Raw genomic sequence first — 20495 nt, forward strand, 5'->3', positions numbered from 1 at the left:
ATTTGTGCATATTCGGAGGATTTTTACTCGAAGCAATATACTTTCAAGTTATATTTTGTTAGGTTTGCATTTACCGTAGTTAGGGTAAAGTTTAAATTCAAACGCGCGAATTTAACTGCAAGTGCATTTAAACTTAAACATTTTGTATTATATGTTTCTATTACTGTTTACATTTTTTTTTTACTTTTAATACAAGTCAGCTGAATATGGACCTATTGGTAATTTTGCTTTGTATTATTTAATCGATTTCAAATTTATTTCAAAAGAAAATCATAAATTTTAGAACATGATATAAACATTGAAGCCCATCATATTGTGTAAAATGTTTATTTATAATCACCTTGCCGTTTTCACACTATAACGGTAAAATTTATGTCTATATACTCTCAAACCACTTCATATTCGCGACATACATACTTTCGTGTAATTTCACGTGAACGTTTGAACGCTAAAAAGTACAAACAAAGTACAAACAAAATGTATGAAAATAACGATGACTTGAAAATTAAGTCCAAAAATAAATACATATCCTCTATCAGAATTTATTTTAGAAAACGCTTTGGAAAATCGTTGATTTAACATTACAACTAAAACATCAGAATATCTTGATGTAGAATATAAACAACAAATGACATAATATAAAATCTTTATTAAGTCTGTTACATGTATAAATAAGACCTCAATTTCGGACCATAATGTTTTGTAATCTTATGATGGTGAGGATCAAGATAATATTTTAATTTTATATCTATTAAATTTGTTATGTTCTTCCCCGTTGTGTAAGGTATTGTCCACGCTATGTTGTAGAGTCTATTTATATGTTTTTATACTTGAATGATTTCCAACCCACGTTATTCCTCTATTGTTATAAATGTCTCGGATGGCTGACGTTATTTTAATTTAAAATAAAGTTTATCGACTTTTAATCATGGTGTTTTCTTTTGCTCAACATAAACACTGGTGGTTATCCACGGGAGACATATATTGTTCCAGCAAATTAATAATACATTTTATTATACCTTAACTTTAGAACAGTGTCTGTGATTAGTTGAAATACATCACATGACGGGGAAATAAAACATCGTATTTCCCTCGTGGGAAATAAATATCGTACTACGATCCTGGGGCGCGTGCCTCCATGGTGAAAATGACAATTTTTACTCATCGCGGATTGTAGTAATATTTACCCCCAGTGTAGCTTATTGCAAATTTTCGGAATAACAAACAATTTATGTCCCCAGTGACAGTGTGATACTATAAGACTCTTTCAGAAGTGGATATGAAGGATAGGGATATTCTACCCGAGGGTCACAAAATGTAGTAGGGTCACAAAATGTAGTAAAACCCGAGGCTTGCCGAGGGTAGCATATCCCTATTCTTCATATCCACTTATGAAAGCGTATTTTTCTTTCATACCTCGACGTTTTATTGCAATTTTACAATTATAATATCCCGCCATTTTGAAATAAATTCAATGAAATCTACTACTTGAAGTCAATTTTTCATACATGAAAAATAACGTGATATTTTCAACACAAATTCCGTTATTTGCATCTTTTATAGTAAAACCAGTCATATTTGTGAAAAAAAATTATGAAAATTTTACCGAGGAAAAGATTTTGTTGACGTCACGAGGCTTTATTGCATACAGCCTCAGGCAACAGGAGTGTATTGCCCTATACCAGCCAGTATTACACCCGTAGGTATGAAAGAAAAAAGTTTATTTATTGTATAGTTGGTCAATTTCGTGGGTGTAAAAAATCGCGATTTACTATTTGGCACTTATTCGTGGGGGTTTATTTTTGCGAATTATCTTTGTAGTATGTAAAAGCACCATTCATACCATAGGCTTAAGTACGCAAAACCATTTGTTTTCGATAAATTTCGCAAATATTAGCAACTATATAGTACCATCGGGAAATATAAAGGGAAATAATATTCCTTCAGATAAATCAAACTGTCACCGGGGCCTTACTATACAGGTTATTGTAGTGGGATTACATAATATTACACTCAACATGCTTACTGTTAATCATTTTATCTTCGCGGGAAACACATTTTCGCGCAATTTTGCCTCAAATAGGAATTGTTTCAATATATTATACAAAAACGGAATTGTACCATGTGGACACACAGGCAAAAGTGCCACGCATGAATTACATGTGTATAACGCATGATTTTCATGTGATATTCATATGTATCATACGCATGTTTTTCACATGTAAATATAAATCATGCGATTCTCATGTGTGAAATGAATGACATGTAAATCATATGGAAATCATTTGAGACCGACATGATATTTTCATGCGAAAATCATGCGTGTTAGAAAATCATATGATTTACGCACGAAAATGCCACGCATGATTTACATGCGTGGCACTTTTCCTGTGTATGCTCAACAGCCATTGATCGCGTTAAACTAACGGACAAAATTTAGTAAACGCGAATATAAATGTACATAAAACTAAAGAAACCAAATCATGCTTACAATGACATACAAGATTCTACATGCATATGTCTAATAAAAATATTTTCTAACTAAGCAACTTTACATTTGCTGTTACAAATTATAAAACACTACATTTAATATAATTACGGTATACAGAATCATGTGTAAATTGACACAGAACAAGTTAAGAATACAACAGAAGATAACCTTCATTAAGATATAGTATATGACAATTAATTAAGCTCTTGACTCCATACATTCATATACATATTAAATATTACAATTAATTAATTAAAATAGAAGACTCTTCTCCAAATAATAACTTTACAAACAGCTCACACGCACTAGACACTTACTTGACGTCATAAATACATGCGGCTTGTAGTGTAAATGAAATGACGTCATCAATTTTGAAGCATAGCGATGTTCCTGTGATGATGGCGTGATGGAAATGCCAGAAAGTAACTGACACATCATTTGTCTAGTAAGCATGCTCATGCAAGACTCTTTTAGTCTTATATGGAAAATCAATTAGAATATTAGTTATATGCATATATGATTAATAGAATATTAAACTCCTGTTTATATCATATGAAAATTATTTTAAAGCCACTCATGTGATATCATTATAGTATTCATTTCACGTCTACAGTGCATGGAATGTCCTTTGAAATGTTTAAGATATGTATTTGATACTGTGAATGCTTCCGTCCTCCTGCCCAACCCATATCCAGTTTGTAATAGAAGCAATACCAACTGCTGTCGGATGTGTTAGTCCATTTTCTTCTCGTATCAAGAACTTTTTGAATTTCCCATCAGGAGTGAGTTGGTGTACGGCATGGTTCCAGTAGTCGGCCACGATGAGTTGGTCTTCTTCGTCCTTGCACAGCCCACTGGGATGAAACATCATTGCTGGGTTTGATCCAATACATCCCGTATACATGCATTTACAGCTATATGAAAAAGATTGCATTGAATTTAAGTCCTGGATACTGCCTCGTTCTTTGGGATTATCCATTGATGTTGTCTGAATATAAATACCGGATGCAGTATGGACACTCTCGGGGAAACGCTGTTTTTTGTAGAGGTATTTGTCATTTGGACAATTTAAAGATACAATTTCTTTTTCTTTGATCCCATGATGAGTGTGCTTTGTAATTTTGATATTGCAGGATAGTTTAGTTTCAGCTCTATATGAGGTTGACACTTCACTTTTTGTTACCGAAGCTAACATACCAGTGTCCGTCAGCCTTATGCCTATCAAGGCTTCTCTCTTGGAACCTGTGTCCAAGTTAGCAAAGTGGTACACCTGTCCGTCTGTTGTAATGCGATGAATCAAGCTGCTGCCTCTCTTTTGCACATAGATTCCTCGTGATGTGACCGGAGTGATGTACACTACATCTGACATCAATGGTTCCAGTTCCTCCCGTTTGTACTTGGCTTTGGTCAAATCGACAAGATACAGTTGCCTCTCTGTCACTACAAAGGCTCTTTTTGCGCCAAAAGGAGAAACGAAGTTTATTAGCGAGTTACAAAACTTAAATTTCAGTCCCTTTTGAAGATTGTCAACTGGAGTGATTCCGGCCACCTGTCCAAACAATGTACCCATCTTATCTGGAACCCCCTCTACAGAAATAAACAGAATTTCTTCTTTCCCTTCGGACGCTTCAGACTCTTCTTTGGCCATTATACCAGTGTTGTTTTTAAGCATTTCCACAACATGTATAAGTTTTTTCCCGTCTAATACCGTGTCATAATCCGGATTTCTCTCGAAGATTTCTAGAGCGGTTAGACACGTCTCTGATTCGGAGATTAGACCTTCAAAACCCTCGTGGCGTTTCCTCTGGTGTTCTCTTACCACGGATTGTAAATTTATGCTCCAGGCTTCCACTTCTTGTATCATGTAGTTTTTTCTATCATCTATTTCTTTAGATACCATTTTGCAGTTTTCGGATACATTGTTCCGCTGGTTCTTAATAATTCTGATATTCTGTTGTAAGCTTTTCCTCATGTTTTCTTTTTCATCGCCTAGTTCCTGTAGCTTTGTTTTGATGACATCCTCAATTTCACATAATTCATGACTAGCATGGTTTCTATCTATAACACAAGTTGTACATACCAATTTCTCACAAGACCTGCAAAACAGACAAACTTCCTTTTCCTTGTGAGTAAAACAGATTGCTGGTTTAGTCTTTAAATCGTCATGGATAGTTTTCAACTTTTCTTCAGTTATCACGTGCTGTTGTTCGTCAGTTAATTCTTCTCTTGTCTCGTTTTCTGTTTCAACTAAGAGTTCATTCTCATTGCCGTTTCCCAATTCTAGTTTTTCTTCCTCCATTTTGATAGCTGTCGGTTTCCTGACCAAATGTTTGATCAATCAAGTTTGATGGATTCACCTTGAGCTGAAAAAGATTTGATTAAACGTTTAAACATATTATTTGCATTACATTGAATAAACGGTAAATTTGTGAAGATATCCTTTGTATTTTGATGCCGTGTGCCATAACGGGGCGAAAATTTTATTGTTATTATTTCTTCACTTATCTATCAAAACCATACTTTGTGATAAATGAAACTTTGAAATTCATTCAAAGGCACCGACAAGAATGTGTAATGCCTTATGTGGCGAAAATAGGCCTTACGGCTGTGTCGCATGTATAATGTATGCGTTTTATTATTGTAAATGTTAGTCAGACGTTTTAGTGTTGTTGTAGTATATCTTGTAAGCGTTTCAATGACTCGGTGTGAGTATAGTTTCTTTATTTGCCGCTAGAGGCGCTCCTTCTTCTAGTACTATAACAGGAAGCAAACTGAGGAAATTCACGCCCGTGTGAGGATGCCCAGCCTTGCACGATAAAAACCCCTTTGCGGTCTTTCGATGAAGAGTAGGTGTGATAACGCCGGCCCAGAGGATAGGTATAGGTACAAGATATAGTTTGGATATTTTTATATAGATAAATTAGAAGGGCTTCAAAATTATAGAATCTATATACCAGATTGATAGGTTATGTTCCTTCCTTTCCCCCTGCTCTTGATCGGTAGGGCTAGTTACTGCTAGACGATGCCATGATAGGACCTGTTAGGATCTAGGAGTCGTCTTCCAAATTAATAGATATATATGTATAGCAGGCGACTCCTCACTCTATGCTTTCTCTATATACTTTGCTCTTCCTACTCCATTTCCTATCTTTTCGCGTGCCCCGAAACGATAACGTGACGGCACGTAAAACTCTTCAATTCAATTCGGATATTCACACTCTTTGTTCTGGTCGCCGACCGGTTAACATTGAGTCACACTCTCTAGTAGGTATTGCCACTGAGAGAGAGAGAGAAATGGCTGCCGAAGCCTTGCCTTGATCAGTGTCATACCCAGGGAATCATTCCTAGCATAGCTCTCGCTGTGGCTAGTGTGTAGTTTGTGGTGTCGACAATCGGTCGCGAGGTACTCGCGACATAGTATCTCGACTAACGACTACTAGACATCTTTCATTTTGCCCGACACGGAGTACGGACATCGACACCGACACGGACTTCCAAAATTTGGGGGCCGTCACGAAATGTAAAATAAACAAAATTGTAACAAATACGTTATAAATAGAATATACTTGCCGTGTCGTATCTTTAAAATTTAGACATTATTACTGGAAGTAGTTTTAAGATTAAATGGTATCATTTTCTTTCATTTTATAATGTCAGGTTACACTGAAAATCAATCAAACGTAAACTCAATTACTATAGGCAGTACTAATTATATATATTCATTATACATCTGGTCATTTGATTGACTCTGCTTAAAATCAGGGGATGCAATCAAATTTCGTGTCTTTAAAACATACTTCAGGTATAATTCGGTACATTTTTGTTGATATATTTCAAGGACGCAGATGGCATATACAAATACGTACGTTCTTAATATTTTGAAATAAATTGAATACTGCTTGAAACTTCTATAATTCAACAAATTAAACTCGCCTTACTTTTTCATGTTAATTCCACGACCATTTTGAGGTGCGAAACAAGCATATAGTATAAAAAATGTATAGTTAATAAACTTAAACAATGAACACAATTAACAAATTTGAAAGTAACCACACATTTAAAGTCATATAGAAGTGATGTCAACACATTGGCAGGTCGTGAGTAGGGCTGGTTAGAGTAGAGCTAGTGTTGGCGACAAGATCGCAACCAGCAGGTTCTGAACCCTAGAGACCTTTGGCGACGGACAGTTGTTGTGGTGTAGAGTTGCTGCTGTCCAGGGGTTATGTATAGGTGTTGTCTCCCTTCACCTACTGCATTGTAGTACAGAGAGGTACTCTGTCATTATTTCATGTCTGTATAGTGTTACTGGTAGTAACCATCTTTATTTGTATAGATTGGCAACTGACCTCCCATATTGTTCGCTGTATGCATCGAAAATGATCTGAAGATTATATCTATGAACAGGATAAATTTCAATTTCGTAAACTTTATATTTCATTGGGCGAAACACCCAGGGTCACGTAAGGACGTGTCAGGCTTGAAGGTGGAGGAAAGCCGGAGTACCTAAAGAAAAACCACCGACTGGCGGTCATTACCAGGCAAATGCCCCATATGGGATTCGAACTCGCGACTCAGAGGTGGAGGGCTTGTGGTAATATGTCGGGATACCGTGACCCTAACGCAGGGTACTGTTTTAAATTTATAAGCAATTTATATATCCTTATCGCCTTTTTATAGCCCGACCATAATACATATCATACGTGTGTAAACACGACAAACATGTATTGATTTTTCTTTTGTACCTGCAGGTGTTATACTGGCTGGTATCATGCAATACACTCATGTCATCTGAGACTGTATTACAGGGCTGTCCATGCAATACTATTTTCTATTTTCTCGGTAAAATTAAAACATGTTTTCATACACTAGGTTTGTTTTAGTATAAATGATGCAAACAACAAAATTTGCGTTGAATACATCACGCAATTTTAATATTTTCATGTATGGATAATTGACTTGCAGTCATGGGATTTTTTTCGAATTTATTTCAAAATGGCGAGATATCATAGTTGTAAAATTGTAATAAAACGTTGATATATGAGTGGAAAATACTCTTCCATAGGTGGATATGAAGGGTAGAGATATTTTACTATCGGGATCACACAATTTTGTAAATCCCTTGACAAGCCTCGGGTTTTACAACATTTTGTGATCCTCGGGTAAAATATCCTTGTCCTTCATATTTACATATGAAAGAGTCTTTTAAAACTTACTACGCATACATTTTATGGAAATATATATTGTACTATCGTAGAACTTAAAAAGTTTTACATCATTTATCATATACATATACATACCACTGTTCTTGAGTACTTGTCTCAAACTGTTGTGAACTTCCTGTTTATAGTCCCCGTGGCAACATGCCCATTTGTTTTCAGAAACTGAATTTTACTTTCGATTTCATTTCTCGGTAACATATTTGACTTCCTCTTTCGATTTAAATGTTTCGGCCACTAGAAAGACTTTCTTTTACACCCCCAACCCGAATATACCTACAGTTTTTACGATATGTCTAGGTATAGTATTATTACAACTCAAAATAATTACAAATTACAATTATTTATAATTATAAGTAAGTAAATAAATAACTACAACGGGAAACCATTAATTGACAACAAGCGTCCTTTTATGTATGGTTGTAGTCAATATATTTTTTTCAAATTAGGTAATTATTTATTTAATGTTTCTTATACACTAATTTTCTAAATATCAATTAACAATTTATTATACACCAACTTATATAATTACTACATCTCGTATTGAGAACAACCAAACAAGGCAAAAAAAGATATGTCTGTTAAGGGTTATCCGACCGACCCTATTTTTTTTTACCCCCTACCCTAATTTTTTTCCACTTTTCTACTAAAAATATTAAAAAGTCGGGATTTCGACTTCAGACTCCGGTTCCGGCCATCATTTATATGTGCCGTAATTGCACGAAAATTTTGACATGTTATTTTTTCTTCATTAATCTATTGAAAACCGTAAGGTTTGATGAATTAAGCCATGAAAATAATCATTCAAATGGTTCCAGATGTCTGACAAACGTTAGTTGCAACACAGAATTTAAGTACTGTAAAATTGTTGGTTTTTATGCCTTATATATGTTTATATGAAAACATATCTGCAGAAATCACTTTACAATGACTAATAACATTATAAAAATGCTAAATGAAATTGTAGACTACGATTTGGCTTTATGGTCCGACCGTATGTACTCATTTCACTTCACTATAGATGTACATATAATGATTTTTGGCAGTACTGCCAAAAATCATTTTCAGCTCTTATATGTACTCGTAAAATTAAAACTTAAGCATTGAAAATACTGTAATTCTCAAAATGTTAGTAACTTTTGGTAATAAATAACATATCAAAAGCTCATCTTGATTCGTGAGTATGAAAAATACGGCACATATAACTTTAAGAGTGAAAGACACTAAAAAATATTTAAAAATTCCTCCCGACCGACCAATCCTATTTTTTTGCCAATGTAACCCTAAACAGACATTATTTTTTGCCTAAATAGTTTTACATTGACCACAGTGTTAAATATTGTTAAAGTTTTGTAATGTATTATTAAAGGAATATTAGTTAGCTATTGTGTTCTATAATTAAAGTCTAGGTTCTCGTGTAACACTAGATAGAAAAAGAAGTTTCGGTCCTTCAGCTCAAACTCCAACCAGGGTAGCCATATGCATGTTGAAATCAGGCGCATTTGGCACTAAAAAATTCTGAACTTCTAGTGTTTTTACCTATTCATTATCAAAATTGATATTTTGAACCTAAATCTCAATCTGATTTTTTTCTAAATTCATATCATGGTTATCAAGGAATAATTACCTGTCAGAAAACTTTTTTACTTTTGAAATTCATAATTAGTCAGCAAATCAGCTGCCGGGTTAAAATTCTATCCTTGGCTCAATCTTATAAACACATGGGCCATTTTGAAGGTCTTTTTTCATTTAGTTGGTTGTTCCCTATTACTGTAACTTTTTATACATCATCTTTCTAAATATCGCATTACGGTAATTTTTTATACATCAACTTTCTTAATATCGCATTACTGTAATTTTTTATACATCAACTTTCTTAATATCGCATAACGGTAATTTTTTATACATCAACTTTCGTAATATCGCATTACTGTAACTTTTTATACATCAACTTTCTAAATATCGCATTACTGTAATTTTTTATACATCAACTTTCTTAATATCGCATTACTGTAATTTTTTATACATCAACTTTCTTAATATCGCGTTACTGTAATTTTTTATACATCAACTTTCTTAATATCGCGTTACTGTAATTTTTTATACATCAACTTTCTTAATATCGCATTACTGTAATTTTTAATACATCACTTTCTTAATATCGTATCACTGTGTTTTCTATATATCACCTTTCTAAATCCCAAATTACTTTAATTTATTATGCATCAACTATCGAAAAGCCATATTACTAAAACCGTATGGCTACGGCCCCATTTTGCGCTTTCATGCATAATTTCAGTTCTTTATTACTTTTGACCATTTGGTTACCAGTCGTGCTAACATAATCAAAGTACTGAAAGTACTCATAGTCAGGCATGCCTAGCGATATAGGTCATATATACACGTAGCATTAATAGGTAATGTACTACGGTAATACTTTTAATTTCCTCATGCTTTTATCAATGTAGTCAGACAAGTCAACAAAATTATTCAATAGTGTTCTTTTCACATTTGATTATCTTATACTAAAACAATATGCCGAGTGTTAATAAAATATCTTTGATATCATTCAATATCAAATACGGGGTACTGTTCATTTAATATCCTTTACAAATTAGAATTCCCATAGGCACAGTAATAGCTGATGGAGAATTAGAGATTTTCATTGCTGTTTTTATCAGGTCATGTGGTTGTCAAAATTTGTGACAATAACGGTTAACTTCTTGTATCAATCACACAATGTTTCATTATATATTGTAGCATTTACTGCAGTTGTGATAGAGGTAACTTTATGGAATGTACATGCAAGTATTTAATGAACAATTAACACTATTATTTACACTTATAGTTTTATTACAAAATTTGAAAAAGATACTGTATTGTCGTGGAACATTTAAGCAGATTATCATCATGAAACACATTTGTATAATGTAATACAAAATGAATTTTAAGATTTCACTGTTATTGCTGAATCATCTTGCGATGAAATAAAATCATTAAAGCTTAGAAAAAAGTTCAACATACATTTTGTTATCATGTCAGTGAGGCTATTTTACATGTTCATTGGAATGTTATTGAAAACACATTGCTAGTTATGTTAAATTGAGGTAACAATTGCAAATAAAAAAAAATTCCTACAGCTCAAGAGAGTGCGGTGATGCAAAAACTGGGTATGTTCCAGCTTTTTGAGAACAATGAAAATTTTTAAAAATGTATATTTTTTCTGCCATTCAACAGAAGTTATTATCCAGTGATTAATATATGTTTTACTTGTAATTTTACAAATTGAAAATAACACAAAAATCTTATTTTGCATAAGGAAACCATATCTGTTTAACTGTAAAATTCTATTAAATGTTAAACATAACAATGCATCTCTGATATACTAGTTACTACACATGCAGTATCCATTTTAAATCATCTATCGATTTCAACACTGATATTATCTATTATAAATCATGTACTGACTTCAATACTTGTAGTATCCAACATCTAATGATTTCTACGCATTATTTGTCAAACATAAATCATCTACTGATTGATTTCAACACTTTCTTCTATTAACTTCTATACTAACATAAATCATCTACTGATTTCTACACTAGAAGTATCCATCATAAATCATCTACTGATTTCTACACTAGAAGTATCCATCATAAATCATCTACTGATTTCTACACTAGAAGTATCCATCATAAATCATCTGCTGATTTCTACACTAGAAGTATCCATCATAAATCATCTGCTGATTTCTACACTAGAAGTATCCATCATAAATCATCTGCTGATTTCTACACTAGAAGTATCCATCATAAATCATCTGCTGATTTCTACACTAGAAGTATCCATCATAAATCATCTACTGATTTCTACACTAGAAGTATCCATCATAAATCATCTACTGATTTCTACACTAGAAGTATCCATCATAAATCATCTGCTGATTTCTACACTAGAAGTATCCATCATAAATCATCTACTGATTTCTACACTAGAAGTATCCATCATAAATCATCTACTGATTTCTACACTAGAAGTATCCATCATAAATCATCTACTGATTTCTACACTAGAAGTATCCATCATAAATCATCTACTGATTTCTACACTAGAAGTATCAATCATAAATCATCTGCTGATTTCTACACTAGAAGTATCCATCATAAATCATCTGCTGATTTCTACACTAGAAGTATCCATCATAAATCATCTGCTGATTTCTACACTAGAAGTATCAATCATAAATCATCTGCTGATTTCTACACTAGAAGTATCCATCATAAATCATCTTCTGATTTCTACACATAAATTGACCATAATAAATCATCTACTTATTCTACACTAGAAGTATCCATAATAAATCATCTACTGATTCATCCTAGATGTCAATTCTTATTGTTTTTCACAATATTTAGGAAAGTAGGTCACACTGATCTAATTTTACAAAATTCATGTTCGGTATGTTTTGGTCATCCCAGATATCAATTCTTATTGTTCTATAACAATATATAGAAAATTAGGTCACACTGACCTAATTTTGCAAAATTCCCCTTCACCATCTATTGGTCACCCTAAATGTCAATTTTCATTGTCCTGTGGTAATTTTTAAAAAAGTAGGTCACACTGACCTAATTTTACAAAATTCATGTTCGTTGTGTTTTGGTCATCCCAGTTATCAATTCTTATTGTTCTATCACAATATGTAGAAAAGTAGGTCACACTGACCTAATTTTACAAAATTCATGTTCGGTGTGTTTTGGTCATCCCAGATATCAATTCTTATTGTTCTATCACAATATGTAGAAAAGTAGGTCACACTGACCTAATTTTACCAAATTCATGTTCGGTGTGTTTTGTTCATCCCAGATATCAATTCTTATTGTTCTATTACAATATGTAGAAAAGTAGGTCACACTGACCTAATTTTGAAAATTCAAAAATGCAAGATCAGTAAGTTTCGCACTCATCTCAGATATCAATTTCTTTGGTCCTATGATAATATTTAAATATTAAGTATTATTTAAATTTAATGTACTAACAATGACCATATTTTGTTTGTTGTTTCTCCTGAATGTCTCAGTTGACCTATTCTTGTCGTCTGTTGTCCGTCGTCGTGCGTCAAAATATTACAAGGAGTCAACTTATTTTAGGTGTATAGGTTCCATAATAATTGGATTAATATATAAATTGCCACAAGATGAATTTGCCCTTGCTTTCTCACCTTTCAGTTTGCTAGTTTCATATGGCGGCGGGGAGTTTATGTCTTAGATATTTTCTATTTTTTTTGCACTTTGTTCTTTATTTATGCATCAGAACTCAGGTGACCGGTAAGGCCCTTGGGCCTCTTGTACGATGGCCGAGATGAGCCACGTACTCACAACCATAAGTTGGATATAGTTGTACATACAAACTTGACATAGTTAAGAATTTACTTGTCGACACACACATATAAGTAGTGTAGTTGTAGACAGCTGATTTTTTACAAAGTTACTTGTCGACAAACACATATAAGTAGTGTAGTTGTAGACAGCTGATTTTTTACAAAGTTACCTGTCGACACACACATATAAGTAGTGTAGTTGTAGACAGCTGATTTTTTACAAAGTTACTTGTCGACACACACATATAAGTAGTGTAGTTGTAGACAGCTGATTTTTTTACAAAGTTACTTGTCGACACACACATATAAGTAGTGTAGTTGTAGACATTTAAAACTTGTCAAAGTGACTTGTCGACACACACATATAAAGTAGTGTAGTTATAGACATTTAAAACTTGTCATAGTTACTTGTCGACACATCATATAAGTAGTGCAGTTGTAGACAACTGAATTTTTATAAAGTTTCTTGTCGTCACACGTATATAAATAATGCTGTTGTTTCCCAAAATAATTGATTAATATGTGGTAACCTATAGACCTTTTTGTAATGGGTTACATTTATCACCTAGTTTCTCGTAGCATCAACTCGTTTCGTCTCCGTACCTGTAAACGCGTATCCACGTTATCTTTAAGATTTATGTTGGGTGTATGGTATATGTTGGCTGTAGTAATCTCACACCGTGTTATTTTCTCTGAAGTTTTGTAAAGGAAAGGATTTGGCTGAAAATGTGAGTATTTTTGAAATTTTCGATATCAGATTTGTCTTTGTTAAATCTCTCGGATTGTATTTGCTGAAAGGTTAGTGATTATACTATTTATAGGTCTGCCATCCGAATAAAGTGCTCTGATGAAAAGGACGACACTGTCATTCTATTTCCAATCGGAGAAGATGGGCTATTGACAATTGAAGACTTACGTGAGTACATTTTTTGTCTTTTCTATAGATTCTTATCTTGGCTTTATGACCTTGCGTTCATAATTAGAAGCACCTGTTTATAGTTTGTATCTGGTCACCTGGTCCGACTAACTAATTGGGGTGAGCTTATTGCAAAACCGTAGCGGTCGTCGTCCGTTCGTCCGTCTGTCTATCAACAATCGACTTCTCGTTCATAACCCCTCGTTGATATTAAACCAAATATGACAGGTAGAATCCTAGACTGGCTATCAGTCTCTAGAATATTGAAAATAAAATCACTAAAGTGGCTTGGTTACTTGTATCTTTACTAAAACTTATCTGATTCCAGTTTTCAAGCTAGGGGGTAATCTAGACGAACTCTGCTGAGAAAGTGTTTTCAACAACTTAGGGTCTGGTGTCCAGTCTAGTCAGACTCCAACTGTACACTGTTGAGCGGGGCCAAAAGAGGTCAATGCATAGCGAGTAGAATACTTAAAAGGCAGAGATTCTAATTTTACTAATTGTTGCTTTTTGCTCTCTTTGGGCATAAGGGGCGGTGCCAAAATTAGCCAGTTTGGCCGAGCTTGTATTTGAAACTGAGTAACCGATATTACTAATATTTGAATAGCTAGTATCATTCATAATTACATGTGCAGTAACCCAGTGAGCGACAAGGGCCTCTAGGCCTCTTGTTCCTTTTAAATAAGATAATAAAATAAATTGTATACGGACTATGTATTCGTTAACGGATTGTATTGTGAGGGAAGTAACCATTCTTAATGACATATTGTAGATGAACGATACCAACATGTAAAACAGTGAATAAATAAGTTTTTAAATGTTTGCGTTCTTTATTATGAACTGTAAAAATGATTTTGACCGAGGTAAATCTACCTTTTCCAGTTCATATCGCATCATATTCACCAGCACAAAAGTTCATAATTTTTAATATTTTAATATACGATCAGAGGAATTAATAAACAAGGCCAAACATTCTTAATTCTTTAAACTCTTAAGAACTGCACAAAATACATAAGAAAACAAACTTTACGCAATCTTACTGTGTTTACATCTGCATTGTAATAATAAAAGAGATAAGACGACAATGCATATATTTCCTGTGCCTGAATGAGCCCACGTCCATAGACAATGTATTTCAAAATCAATTACATTTATGCTAAAACCTTCCAAAATTGAATCCTTGTTTTTGATAATGATCTTCTGTTCTTCATTTGATTAATTCAAAGCTTCATAAACTTTTTAGTTTAGATCTGTGTATGAATATGTAACCCTGGTCAATACTAGCCGCATTATATCGCTCGGCTAGAGAGAACTTCTCTTTAGCTCGATCGGTTGAGCGTCAGACTAGTAATCCAGAGGTCCCGAGTTCGATCCCTGGCAGAGGCAGGTAATAAATTTATTGTAAATCCTGTACCCTGTTACATTGGCGCCCATGTAGGGACTCGGGAATGGTGCTTCACGATACCTGCAAAGAAATTGTTGTGACCCCTGGAAACTCGCGGACGAGTTGTTTCCTGGAGGGGGAGTATGTAACCCTGGTCAATACTAGCCGTAATATATCGCTCGGCTAGAGAGAACTTCTCTTTAGCTCGATCGGTTGAGCGTCAGACTAGTAATCCAGAGGTCCCGAGTTCGATCTCTGGCAGAGGCAGGTAATAAATTTATTGTAAATCCTGTACCCTGTTACAAATAGATGACCCTTAGGCCTTTCATGCTCGTCTAAATCGTCTAAATGTTCCTCTCCGCTTACTTTAATTCACAGTTTAACTAGGCCAATGACCTCCTACCTCTCTGCTCGTGAAAACAATGTGTTTTGATAATGTCCCGGCAGGGCGACTGGCAGTGCTTCGCAGTAATATGATAGAATTTGCAGCGCATTGGCAATTTCTATAGCACAACCTCAAATTAGTGTGTCAGTGTGCTATAAGAAGAATGTATGTAGTCAATGTCAATTAAAACTGCTTTTTAGGCCAAATACTCCATCCGCGTGAACACGCGTTTTCAATAAATTTTCATAATGTAATAGGATTGAACACTACAATATATGCGCATTATGTAGAGGTTCCACATCAAGTGACTGTTGTTTTTCCTGTTTATCAATCTCGAGTTAGTTAATTTTCAAATTTTGAAAAGACACGAACTTTAGCGAGTGTCTTTTAAAAAATTGAAAATTCACTAACGAGAGTTTAGATAAACATGATAAACAACAGTCACGCGTTGGGGAACTTATTTATCCCATAACTTTAGCTCTATATTTATCCTGTGGTGACCATTTTCTCGTCTTCGTTCAGGGAAACTTACCACCATACATTGTGAAGTGATATCTTTCCGCCATAAAATATAGTGCCTAAACAGACAGCCAATATTCTATTGTTTGATACTTTGAATAAGCAACTACCTGTTAAACAGTAAATACAATGCTATTTAAAAGAAAATGCGCTATGAAAAGTAGCCCGAAGTTGAGAGCCAATCGGAATCAAGAGATCTTGGAATTGACCAATCAGAGGCGCTGTAGGTGTTAACACACTGGAGTGTGTAAACATAAATGATAACCAACTGCTATGGAATTTATCAAATGGTTTTTCCATTTTGAAACATGCATAGTTATGGCATAAACATTTTTTATGAATTGAAAATTGAATATCGAAAACACTGTAAAATTGTTAATATTGTCGGTACATGCTTAGTGCTCAGCTTCAAAAGGGAGGGGGTTGGGCGTTCTGTGTCTCTAGCGGCATGTTTCAGTAAAATAGTACTATAAAGAGGAGCACAACACGAACGTACTGTATATGTTTTGTCTAAAAAGAGGCAAAAGGTCACGCGGCTCTCGGCTGAAACAAGATGCTTAAACTAGGCCTATATATGGTGAAAATACTAGAGTACATACAATGATTACCCATGTTACATATAGTTTATATGAGTTTTGTTTAAACAATAAAATGAGATAGATAGATGTTTTTAACACGACCCACACATTTGATTACCTAATTTGAAATACACTTGTGCACTTCATTTTTCCTGCCACTTTTAATTAGTGATATATGACCCTGCTTTATTATTATCATTAAAGTTGACATACAAATGGGTCGCGTTATATGCCGAAAACTTAAATGATACGACCTGTAACAAGATAGCCGGCCGGGCCAGCTGTCTATTAGCTCCCTTCGCCTCCCATCCCCGTATCATGTTTTAAACTCAAATGCAGATTTACTTAGTGTTTAGAGTTTATACACATCTTCAATCACATAAATATAACTAATATAACATACCAAACTTTTGCAGAAAACGTCTACACAAAACTAGAAAATGTTTTTTGTACGGCTATCACGGTGAGCCAAAAACCGCGGGGAACGGATTAATGGAGACCGGATTAATGAGGTTCCACTGTACAATGTTAAACCTACATTAGGATCTTACCATATCTGTATCATACATGTAGGATTATGAATTGTGTGATTTGCTGAAATGTTCATTGTGTTTTTAAAAAATGGCGAATTTATTATATCAATGAACAAAATCAATTTGTTTATAGGATCTGGTAGATTTTTAAAATTGGTTCTGAATAGGGAACAATTCCCTTCCATATCATTGCTAAGGGTTATGCTATCAATTACATGTGGTCTGATAAAATGTAAATAAAGTAAATGGTACCTGTAACTGTTAGTACACACATACAACGTAGGTCCTATATAAAACAAATTCTGTGACAGTTGCCCGTATTTTGTTAGGTAAAGGTATGCGACACACATCAGCAGTAACAAGATAGCCGGCCGGGCCAGCGGTCGGCTAGCTCCCCCTCCTCCCACCCCTGTATCATGTTTACACTCGGCTGCAGATTTCTGTAGTAATATTAAATTATAGTGGTTTTCCAAAGTGTTCCTTTGTAGTTTAATACTTCAAAAGCATTGTTCAAAAGTTGATGTGTACTAAGACGCACGCATTACTATCACTTGTCAAATGCACAAAATTCTACACGTTATACTTTTATTGGAAAATCTGCCACAAAACACGACTTTCGATGCCCAGTACGGCTATAGGCTTCGGCTATCGCCAAAAGCCAAAAACATGCACCCCGCATTTCCTTTTATTGCATTGCTACCATCCATCCCATGATAGCTATTATAATCGGTCGCTATGTCTGCCATGTTGTTAGGATTTCACATGGTTAACCATAATCTGTTCACTTTGATTGGTTGGCCACATCTACGTGTGTTGATTGGTTACTTGTTGTTGAAGATGTCATGTGTGTAAGGAGTACCGTTGGGGGAATTATTGCAAACAAATTTCATTAGAAGTCAGAATGTCATTTTCTGGTTGTCGGGCATTATGATGACTACAAAACCATTCTAATGTTGTTTTTTTTCATTTCAGCTGGAAGACGTGGAAACGTCACCATGGAGAAAATTCTTCGTTTCTGTACCGGAAGCGAGGAAGAACCAACGCTGGGATTTTCCATGCAGCCAACAATCGAATTCTCGGCGATTGCACTGCCTATGGCCAATACATGTACAAATAAACTTTCATTGCCATTGACAAACCTAAACACTGAACTTTTTGATATGGCATTTCTTAGTGAGTATTTTGGCTATCAATGAAGTTTTCATACCCTCAACCCTGCTGAAGTGACCACGAAGTGACTTGATCTTACGTGATTACGCAATTGCAGATCGTGCTTACTTGTTTTTGTATAGCATATCCAGTTACGTTTTTCAGAGAGAGTGCATTACATTAAAACGGGAAAATTGGGGTTTCCCCAAGTGATAATCTGGTTGGTAGAGGAGCACACTAGCTCTACTGAATGCTGTTATCCATGTTTATTAGCTAAAACGTAGATGTATAATTTATAGAAAACAACATAGGTTCGTACGTTGCAGTTACAAAATAATAGTCAATCTTCAAAATTATATATTTCAAATCATGGATTAAACGGGTTCCAAATGATAAATGTAGCATTTCGTTGATTTCTCTATTGAATATGATCGACAAAATCAGAATAAATATCGTGCACCACATAATTAACTTATATTTCTTCTTTTTTGTGTTTTGAGTAACAAGTTATTTATTTTTTACAGTCCTTGAACAGATTAAAATGGGTTATCCCCAAATTTTGTGCCGAACATTAACTTCCCCTTTTATTCAATAATTATTGTAGTTAGGAGTTAAACATTTGTTTTAAACATTTTTGCAGAAAGACATTTTTACATACTCAATGTAATTTTTCAATAAAGATTTGCCTATTGATTTTGTCAATGTGTCATTGTTTAGCTTAGCGAACGCACCGTTGCTATAGTCCGTGACACGAATTGTTAATTAGTAAAAAGTGCCAGAGGGTAGAGATTATCTGTCCTACTGTCTTGGTAGGGAATTATTTTTTTCTGTCCCTGTAATTTCCCAAAATATTGTAGAATTCTTAGTTAATAATCATGAGTGTGTGGTAATTAGCGTATAAATTGTAGAACTATATTCTTATATCATTAGTGTCCAATAAGAGAGGGAATGGGTGTTAGGGGACAGATACAATTAGGTACGCGGCAGATAAAGGTTGCTGTGCTAGCAGTGATCTCTGGGGCTGGGAGTGATTAATGAGTTTTAGTACCCCGAGCTCTCTGTATCTAAATGTCCTCCTCACCTTGGCCAAGTAGAGATTTATGGGATTTAGGTCCACTCTCTGAGAACCGGACATTCGGGCATTCGGTATCTAAAATGCCCCCCTCCCTACTTAAAAAGTTTAAGTCTATTTTAGGTCTAGTTTAGATAAAGTTCTAGGTATAGGGGTATATAAGGAGCAAGTAAGATAGTTCGGGGTTCAGAAGTTTTTAGCGGGATTGTTAGTTTTGAGTTGGGAGTTTTTGGTAGGTAGTTTATAGTTTGAAGTTTTTAGCGAGCCGGATAGTTTAGAGTTGGAGAGTATAGAGTTTGAAGAGGAGTTACTGTTTTAGGACTTAAGGATACAGCTATATTTAATGTGAATTGTGACTAATGTTTATATTGTTAATAAACATAAAACTCCTGCGAATTGTTGTATTGCCTGCTCCCTGCGGAACGCTACAATATGTTTAAAACTGCAAATACAAAAAAATCAATAAATCAACTTGGATATCTTCATTTTACTTTGTGAAAACCGTTGTTAAACTTAATGCCCTGTGACAAGCAAGAATCCAAATTATTTTGAAATATTCACCGTCATAGAAATACTTAATAAAATTTATGAAACTCAGATAAATCAGTCTATTTACCTGGTACACATCAACGAAATATGTGAAGGTAGGTGGAATTCCGATTGCAATGATCATTAGGTCAAAGTTTAGAACGCGCGTGGAGCTCGAGTTCGAATGTGATATCTATTGTCCAATTGGACTGCACCGGTTCATATATACTTTCATATGACGTTTTACAACTTTCGGTTTATCACGTGAACATGTTCTACTCGTGCAGGCTGTTTTGCCCTGGGTAAGACAGAGAAATCTTACCCTCACCGGAAGTGCATATATC

At 34.5% G+C, this 20495-nt stretch overlaps 2 protein-coding genes across 4 annotated transcripts; one reads left to right on the top strand and one right to left on the bottom strand.

Annotated features, from left to right (window-relative positions):
• Window positions 1–1328: 1328 nt before the first annotated feature.
• On the bottom strand, window positions 1329–7904 carry LOC138310415 (uncharacterized). The gene is made up of 2 exons (XM_069251630.1): window positions 7789–7904; window positions 1329–4854 (listed from the first exon to the last, which is right to left on the bottom strand). The coding sequence occupies exon 2, from the start codon at window positions 4788–4790 to the stop codon at window positions 3129–3131; it is 1662 nt and encodes a 553-aa protein (XP_069107731.1). The 5' UTR covers window positions 4791–4854; window positions 7789–7904; the 3' UTR covers window positions 1329–3128.
• Window positions 5112–19242, top strand: LOC138310416 (uncharacterized). Of its 3 annotated transcripts, XM_069251631.1 has the most exons (4): window positions 5112–5374; window positions 13786–13815; window positions 13909–14003; window positions 18375–19242. In XM_069251631.1, exons 1-4 carry the CDS (start codon window positions 5331–5333, stop codon window positions 18596–18598), a joined length of 393 nt encoding a protein of 130 aa, XP_069107732.1. In that variant the 5' UTR covers window positions 5112–5330; the 3' UTR covers window positions 18599–19242. The 3 variants fall into 3 exon arrangements, 2 of the variants coding, with proteins under 2 accessions (XP_069107732.1, XP_069107733.1); XM_069251632.1 differs by lacking the exon at window positions 13786–13815 and having other exon boundaries at window positions 5114–5374; XR_011206425.1 differs by lacking the exons at window positions 5112–5374; window positions 13786–13815 and adding an exon at window positions 7954–8007.
• The last annotated feature ends 1253 nt before the right edge of the window (window positions 19243–20495 follow it).

This window comes from Argopecten irradians, chromosome 16 (genome assembly GCF_041381155.1).
Source record: "Argopecten irradians isolate NY chromosome 16, Ai_NY, whole genome shotgun sequence".
NCBI classification, from domain to species: Eukaryota; Metazoa; Mollusca; class Bivalvia; order Pectinida; family Pectinidae; genus Argopecten; species Argopecten irradians.

Coding starts and splice junctions, on each gene's coding strand:
- LOC138310415 (XM_069251630.1), bottom strand. CDS start 4,790: ATGGAGGAAGAAAAACTAGAATTGGGAAACGGCAATGAGAATGAACTC.
- LOC138310416 (XM_069251631.1), top strand. CDS start 5,331: ATGAAGAGTAGGTGTGATAACGCCGGCCCAGAGGATAGGTATAG. Junction 13,816..13,908: donor GAAAGGATTTGGCTGAAAAT/GTGAGTATTTTT, acceptor TACTATTTATAG/GTCTGCCATCCGAATAAAGT. Junction 14,004..18,374: donor ATTGACAATTGAAGACTTAC/GTGAGTACATTT, acceptor TTTTCATTTCAG/CTGGAAGACGTGGAAACGTC.